This window comes from Podarcis bocagei, assembly GCF_964188305.1.
Source record: "Podarcis bocagei genome assembly, chromosome: 15".
Classification (NCBI taxonomy): Eukaryota; Metazoa; Chordata; class Lepidosauria; order Squamata; family Lacertidae; genus Podarcis; species Podarcis bocagei.
The window spans coordinates 24,539,615-24,548,146 of record NC_138141.1 but is presented as its reverse complement, the minus strand read 5'-3'; the positions used below and the strand labels follow the sequence as shown (position 1 = coordinate 24,548,146).

The 8,532-nt window shown below is 50.5% G+C and overlaps 1 protein-coding gene across 1 annotated transcript; it reads left to right on the top strand.

Moving 5' to 3' along the window:
* Positions 1-2,002: 2,002 nt before the first annotated feature.
* Positions 2,003-8,236, top strand: BSX (brain specific homeobox; the record flags this gene model as incomplete). The annotated part of the gene is made up of 3 exons (XM_081171487.1): positions 2,003-2,320; positions 5,938-6,134; positions 7,952-8,236. The coding sequence occupies exons 1-3, from the start codon at positions 2,053-2,055 to the stop codon at positions 8,234-8,236; spliced, it is 750 nt and encodes a 249-aa protein (XP_081027613.1). The 5' UTR covers positions 2,003-2,052.
* Between the last annotated feature and the right edge of the window lie 296 nt (positions 8,237-8,532).

Genomic DNA, 8,532 nt, shown 5'->3' with positions numbered 1-8,532 from the left:
CAGGAGGGGAGAGTGCTCTCTTGTGCTCATGATGTCCTGCTTGCAGGCTTCCCGCAGAGATCTGTTAGGTCACTGGGAGAACAGGATGCTGAACTAGATGTGCCATTGGCCTGATCCAGCAGGTCCTTCTTATGTTCTTAAAATTTACTGACTTAGAACTTAAGCCCAATAGATTGAGTCCTTCCCACTAGGGCATCAGAGAACCAATCTTTGCCCTCTTCTGTGTGGCAGCCCTTCAGGTGTTCTGAGAGTGCTGTCATGTCCCCACATGATATCATCTTCTCTTTGCTAAATACACCCAGTTCCTTCAACCTTTCCTTCTAGGTTCCCTCCCCACTCACTATCCCCAATATCCCTGAGCATTTTCGATGCTTTCCTTTGACCCATTCTCAGTTTCTCTACATTTTGGAACCTGGAACTGGATACAGTGTTCCAGATGAGCCCTGACTAGTGCAGAATAAAGTGGAGAAACAAAGTTAAGACTTAAAGACCTCCTAAATGTGCATGCAGTCAAAGGCTGTTTGAACATCATTAGCTGAAAGCCACTCCTTTAAACTCATTTCCAGTTTCCATCAGATGCCATTTGGACATTTCTGTTGTTAGATACATCACCACTTGTATGACTTCTTGGTTTTTTCTGGGAGATTAAGGTGCAGTTAGGTTACTCCTGTTGAAACCAATGGAACATAGAACCTGATTCTGGGTAAGTGAAGTCAGAAGTGATCCCCACTGGATTTAGCAAGGTTTGCTCCTGAGGAACTATGCATGGGATCACAGTTTTAGGCCTTAGGAATATTTGACTTTGGCCAAACAGGTCTCTTCTGCTGCTACCAACACTTCTTAAGCATCCTTAGTAGGAAGCAAGTCCTATTGCATTCATGGGCAAATGTGCATAGGATTGGGCTGTTAGTGGCTTGGGACATTGTCCTAACTTAAACCATCATATAATCCCTCTCTGTGCCAATGCAAACATGCAACTGTATCTCAGACAACCTGCACTTCTTTTCCACACAGAAGGATTCTCTCAGTTGTGATTTCTGATCATTTCTACCACACTTTATTTGTTTCAAGCATCTATATACTGCTTCGTGTCATACTTTCCAAGGCTCACTTTTAAAATGTACAAAGCATATTGCGGTCCTCAACTTGTTGGTTCTGGCTCTCACAGATGGAGAACTGAGACTGGGAGATTGTAGGGCCACCCCCCTCAGGCTCTGCAGCTGAGCTATCATTCCACCTCCTATTTTCCCAAGCCATCCCTCTAAACCACAGAGCCACGCGGTCGCCCAGGGATGCACAAATAACCACTTTGAATTTGACACTGAAAGTACTTCTGTGTCTGAGAAAAAGAGTATGTGTTGTCTTGCATGATGATCACACATGCCTCGATTGCAGTGCATGTGCTCATGATGTGGCCACAGCAGGGGGCAGCTATGGCCAATTGTGGCTTCTTGTTGCACCCAGGAAGAAAACATTCCTGGCAGTCTAGAAAGTACACGGTGCCTGCATTTTCCATGGGAAGTTGTGGTGGCGCAGGTGGTAGGAGGGGCCTATCCCTCTGTATCCCCTGTCCCAAAGTGGACACCAATCCCTTCCCACGCCATCCCTTGGCGCTCCTGCTCACTGCCCCGCAAGCAGCTTCGCCTGCGCTCTTTTCAGCACCACGGACAGCGTCTCCCCCCCCGTCGCCTACATTCGCCACTCCTGTGGGTGACATCGGGCAAAGCCGGTTTTTCCCTCCGCCCTGCTAACCCGCGATTGGTTCGCTAGAGATCCCCCTTCGGAGCGGCCCTCAAAGGCGCAAATCCTCTCCCTTCCCCCCACCCCCAGCTTCCGAAAGCCCTTGAAAGATCCACCTTGCTCTTCTCTCTTGGCTCCCTCCAAACCGTGAAGGGAGGAGGAGGAAGAAGAAGAAGAAGAGGGCGACGGAGAGAGAACCCTACTCCTGGTTGGCTTCAAAAGCAACAAAAAGACCCGGAGAGACAGAGGACAAGAGCCAGGGAGTTCCTTCGGCGCCCCCCAGCCCGAATCCGCGTCTCCAGAAGCGGGGAGATGAACCTCAATTTCACCTCGCACGCGGTGGCCCACTCGGTGTCTTCCCACAGGCCAACTTCCTTCTTCATCGAGGACATCCTGCTCCACAAGCCCAAGCCCCTTCGGGAAGTGGCCCCCGAGCACTTCCACAGCCCCCTGGCCTCTCGGGTCCCTCTGCTGGACTATGGGTACCCCCTGATGCCCCCGCCGACCATCCTGGCGCCTCACCCGCACCACCCGCTCCATAAACCGGATCATCACCACCCTTATTTCTTGACCACTTCGGGTAAGCGCTCCTTCGCCGTCGCCTCTCTGCCTTTGGCTTGAGGAACCGCGCGAGTCTCTGTCGTGTGCGTTGCCTGGTACCCAAACTCTTGCCGGTGTGTGTCCGGTGCCACAGGTTGGCTATTGTTGGTGGGTGGGCTTTTTTCGGGGAGGGGAGGCTTTAAAAAGGAGAGGAAGCTGCCCGCTTTGCTGTCCAAGAAAAGGCAAAGCTGTCCAGTCAAGTCTAGCCGCGCTGCTGATGCGAACGGTTTAGTCGAGAACTCCCCAAATCCGATTTCATCCAGGTGGTTGCCAAACTTTCTTCTTTACGCACAAAATGACAAGACGCGGGTTGAGGCTTTAAAAAAATTCAGAGCAGCGAGGGCATCTTCCGTCCCTGCTCTCTTTGATGAAAGAGAGGAGAGGTTTAATCAAAGAAGCGGGGAAAGGGCGCTGGAAGTTTGGGAATCAGCCCCTTGACGCAGAGATCCTCCGCTTGCGTCGCGGGCACGAAAACCCCTCGGTCTATATGAGTTTCAGTTCGTCCTTAAAAGAATCGGAAGCCCTTGGAAGTAAAGTCATCTTGGTCTCTAACTTCCAAGGTTTCTGACTTCCGATGCTCAAAAATAAATCAAGCCAAACCTTAATAACTTTTCAGCAATGTCACGACTGAATCTGAAATTATAAAATAAAACGCGGTATGGAACTTCTTTCTCACTGAATACAAATAAATAAATGAACTCACGCTGTTGCTGTTTTCCTTCAGGCTTTTAAAGGGGCTTCTCTTGAAGAGGAAGAGAAGACAGATTAATATTTTGTGGAGCGACCAGTGGTTGAAATTATAATTTAACCATGAATCATTCTCAGTTTATAAACGAAAACGAATATTGGATTTATCTTCGAACCGAATTCATCCCACAATTTAGACTCCAGTATTTAGAATCTGTTAACAACAGGACGCTAATTGATTTAAAATAGAGACGGAACCGTCTTTTTGACAAAAAAAGCATAAACCCGTTACCTTTTAGAATGTATAAGACTTACATATTTACAAAGGGATAGAAAAGGAAAGGGAAGAAAAGGCAAGATGTCAGACGAAAACTTAAAATTTATTTCCTTCAAATTTATTTAATTAGAAATTATAAGTAATATAAGGGAACGTTGCTTGAAATAGCACAGGATTGCAACCCAAAAGACTGGGAAGCTTTTCAAGAGTTGCCAAGCGCACAAGAATGTTTCCTTGAGGTGGTTTTATTCAATCCCGTTTTTCCAGTCATGAAAATGCAAAATCAAACAAAAAAATTTTTTTTAAGTCGATAAAGGAAAACATCTTAGAAATACGAAAACAGTAGTCGTGAAAGGAAACACACGAACCTTGCAGCTTGCCTATGCAGAATGTAAACGACACTTAACGGTTATACGATTTAAAACGGGGAAGGTAACCCGTATAGAGTATCGCATATAGAAATAAGGAGCCGCAGTGAGCGCGTGTTTTTAAAGGCTGCAATGTAATCAGATGCATAGGTGTCGACTCCCTGCGGCCCTGGGTGCCCGAGCACCCACAAAATTCCCCATGAAGGGGCCGCGCGCCAACAAATTTTGGCGCCAGGGCCATGCACGCTGCAGGGCACCGACGACCCCGGGCACCCACGGTCGTGGCCAAGCTGGCATTCCTAATCAGATGTGAAGTCAGGCTGGCGGGTGCAGAAGGTCGCTCTTCCACATTCTGCTCCCACCCGCAGATCCACCTGATAGGTGATCAAATAAAATCCTCCTTAGGACTCAGCAAGATGATAGGGAAATAACCCTGTTTTGCCGGCCACCAGGGTGAACTGACACCCGGTAAAAAGAGTCGTCCGCAATGCATCCACTCTGGGACGTGGAATTACAGTCGCACGCCCAGAGGGTTTCTTTTTAAATGAAGAACTTTTGCAGAGTCTCAAAAGCCAGAAAACAAAGGAGAAAAACGAGGATGGAAGCGGAAAGGGGCAATAGCTGCGGAGTTGGTCACAAATACTTAATGACCCATTTGGAGTCACATTTGCATTTGGGAGATTAGGTGGAGGGTAGATCAACTCTAGGAAACCTTAGCAATGAAAGATGTCAGAGGAAGCGATTGATGCTGCCCTTAATGGCCTCCGGACTTGCAGGCTCCCTTTATTTTTCTAGGAAGGCAGAAATTCAGCAGGAAAAGCTCTCCCCGTCGCTGTGTTGGGGGTGCGGAAAGGTTCACCGTCAGATTTTCTGCCTGTTACGCAGCAAAGTCACAGGAGCTCTGCCATGGCTAAAGAAAAGTCCTCCTGTAATCCTCTCCCCCCACCCCAACTGATGTAGTCGCTGACAGCGAAGAAGTCCTGAGTTCAAATTCTAGCTTGCGGGGTGAGGGTTAGGACTGCTGGCAGGATCCTCGCAGGGACACGCACGCAATTTGCTTCTAACGCAACCTTCTGCTTGTCCACTCAGAAGTCGATCCTATTGACTTCAATCTACGAAAGCGTGTAAATGTGTGAGATTGTAGTCTTTTAGCTCTGCCTCTGAAGCCACCACTACACTGAGCTGTTTTGTCGGTAGACTTTTAGCAGAGACTGTTCGTTCCTTTACCCTGGAAGAAAGGGGAGGGGAGCTTTGTGTCTTCCAGGGAACTGGGGGAAGGGGGGGGGCTGGAAGAAGAACGTCCCACTTCTGTCATGATCGACGGGGGAGATTTTGGACCGGGACGCAGGAACTGGCTCAGGTGCTGAGCTAAGAACAAACCACCTCCCAGTTCCTTGAAAAAGCGCCCCGCAGCGTCCACACTCCAAGCACTCCAGACCACGGAATGAGGTGCTCCGAGGCTCTTCAACCACCGTTTGTTTCTCTTGGAAACCCGCCCCAATTTTGAACTGTGCTCACTCACGTGCGTAAAAGAAGGGTTTGGGAACAGAAAAGCAGACCTCGCGTTTAATCCGTTTTAATTAACCCGGGCCAAACGGCAGAGGATTTTCTACCCTTTCGGGTGGCTGCCTCATGATCTGAATTCAAAGAAAGTGGAGCGCGGGGGTGGGAGGGAGATGAGGCCCAGGACTGGGTGGGAAATGACACGTATTAAAACGAAGTTTAGTGAATAGGGAAAATAATAGGTAAATAGCCCCTGTCCATAGATTAAGCGGGGAATATAAGAATTCGGGAGCTCAGTGTTACTCCTAAGAGGCAGTGTGGTGGTGCTAGGTGTTGGGAATGGCAAAACAACAACAACAACAACAACAACAACAACAACAACAACAACCCTACTCTGGCGGTTGCAATGCTACCTTTGTGGCCGCGGCTTCCCCATCCCCGGCTGCGTTCACAGAAAGGAGGCCGCACGGTGGTTTGCAGTCGATTTACTGTTGAGGCCTCTCGGCGAATAGGCGCTGCGATGGCTACATGGAGCTTCCGCGGGCAGGGGCAGTCTACCTCTGTTTGGCGGAGACCATGGCGCCTCCACTCCCAGTGCCTGGACCTCTTAGAGAGCATTAGCCTGGGACTCCACGGACCTTTATCTCCCCCCTCCCACCAAGCAAGAATCCATATATATCGATCTCTCCTAAAGGTGGGCTGTGGGTTGTCGGTGGGGCGCTTGGCAGGCCCGCCACGGATCCGCTCGTGTCTTCCTTGCAGGGATGCCGGTGCCCGCTCTCTTCCAGCCTCACCCGCACGCCGAGCTGCCGGGCAAGCACTGCCGCCGTCGGAAGGCCCGCACCGTCTTCTCGGACTCGCAGCTCTCCGGCCTGGAGAAGCGCTTCGAGATCCAGCGCTACCTTTCCACTCCTGAGCGCGTCGAACTGGCCACAGCGCTCAGCCTCTCTGAGACCCAGGTAGGGCCGGGCTGGAAGGATGCGGAGGAACGAAGCGCGGTGGGTGGTTGGGTGGGTGATTGGGTGCAGTCAGACACCCCACAAAAGACCCCGGCCCCCAATGGGGGGGAGGAGAAAGCAACTGTCTTAAAGGGGAGTGAGCCCCGGAACGTTTTCCTCCCTCCCTCGAGAGCCTTGGGATGCCAGGTGACCGAGGCTGCGGTCCTCCTGCCTACGGCCTTACTCGAGAGTCGGTCCCATGGAGGACACGGGGGGCTTACTTCTCAGGAAACATGCGCAGGATGTTGCTTGCAGCTGTCATAAGTCCTGGCTCAGTGTGTTGAGAGCCTTTCTGTGTGGTGGAGGCGAAAGGAGGAATTCAGGCGGCACAGAACGAATTTAAACAGTAACAGTAAAGCAAAATGGTCGTGTCGAATTACTTTTAATTGATTTGAGTTCTCGTCCTTTGAGTAACAGCCCCGGCCCACGGGGCAGTTTATGATATTTCAGTAAAACCAGAACAGTAAAATAGTAGTAGTGGTGGTAGTAGTAGAAGAATTAATAATAATAATAATAATAATAATAATAATAATAATAATAATAATAATAATATATTGTAGAGTTGGAAGGGATCCAGAGGGTCATCTAGTCCAACCCCCTACAATGCAGGAATAATAATAATAATAATAATAATAATAATAATAATAATAATAATAATAATAATATTATGATGCAATTGGGACAGAATTTAAAATCATAAATCAGCCCTCCCATAAGTTCACCAGAGAGATGTCGGTTCTCAAATCTGCCACTCCGAGGAGCAAATGGAGCTTAGTCTGTGGTGAAGTGAAGTGACCCAGAATTAACACAGAAGCTCAAAAGACCTGCCCTGAGGACCCTACAGTTTGCATGCCAATAATGGGAGGGCAACGGTGAAGCTAGTGGGGCATGCAGATGAGCCGATGAAGTTTTGCTACAAAGTCGTGCAATGAAGCTAGCTTGTGCATGTTTACTCGGAAGTAAGCCTTAAGAATCCCAGTAGGGTTTACTAGCAAATTAAGCCTACGTAGGATTGCAGCCTTAGGTTTCCTTTCCCTTGCGCAACTCCATGCACGCTTTACCTGGGAGTAAAACCCCGCTGAATTTATTTGCGAATAAAGAATGAGGCATCTGGCTTGAAGCCAATCTGAAACCTACGGTGAATGGGGAGGGCAGTTTTTCTCTCCCCATTGCGAAATCGCGCGCGCGCGCGCCCGCCCGTGTGTATGTCTCTCTCTGTCTGTGTGTGCAAGGGTAAGAGAAGGATGAGCTGACATTGCGGGGTGTTGAACAAGCCCCCCTTACACAAACTCAGTTTCCCACCTGTCTAAGGCGCCCGCTTCTTCTCGGGAGTTATGGGCAGAACACTTTGCAAGCTTCCGTGAACCTTGGAGCGGCCACATGCTGTGTTTAATGGCAGGTGTGCGCTAGGATCCCCGTGAAACAGTCTAAGAAACCCAAAGAAAACTGGGCTCCTAAATAGTTGTCCAACGTGTTCGCAAGGCAGATGTGGACACACGGAGGCATTTCAAGTCCTCCCCGGACTTTCCACTTGCCCTAGAAAATGTAAACCGGTTCCGAATCCGGATCATCATTTCCCCGCTTTCCTTTTCTTTCAAACAAGGGAACTTTTGTTTGTCCACTTGGCAAATGTGCCTTTCCCATTCGGTCCCCTCCCTTCCACCCTTTTCCAGTGCCATCCCACCCACTCCGCAGGGATGGCGTTTGGGAGGAAGGAGTTCCGAATATCTCTCCCTTCTGACGTGCGCCCGAGCCAACCTCGCCGCTTCTCCTTGCAGGTGAAAACGTGGTTCCAGAACCGTCGGATGAAGCACAAAAAGCAGCTGAGGAAGAGCCAGGACGACCCCAAGGCCCCCGGCGCGGAGGACAGCGCAGAGCAGGGGGCCAGCAGCGAGCCGGAGCAGGCGCAGCCAGACCAAACGGCGCCCGGTGCTTCTTCGGCCTCCTCCTCGGCCGAGCCCCGCAAGGGCGGCCACCCGCCGCCCTTCCTGCTAGAGGAGACCGAGGACGAGGTGGACATAATCGAAGGGGCGGAGCTGTGCGGTCCCCAGCACCTCATCTAGGGCGAGCTCGGACTCCGGGACTCAGCCAAGATGGGTTGGGGTGGGACTGGCCTGACGCGGGGAGGAGTGGGATGGGCGGTCCGCTGCTAAAAGACTCCTGGGTCCACTTGAGGACAGGTGGCCGATGGATCTGACCCCAGACTCTGATCCGAGAAGACCAAACCCCGGACAGATGTGAGAGAACCCCTCTGACCCATTCATCCATCCTCCTCCTCCCTGCTCCTTTTTAGGACTGGGAATCTCCACCAACATTTTCCCGCCCCGTCGAGTTAGGCAAAGGTTGTGGGAACAGGGCG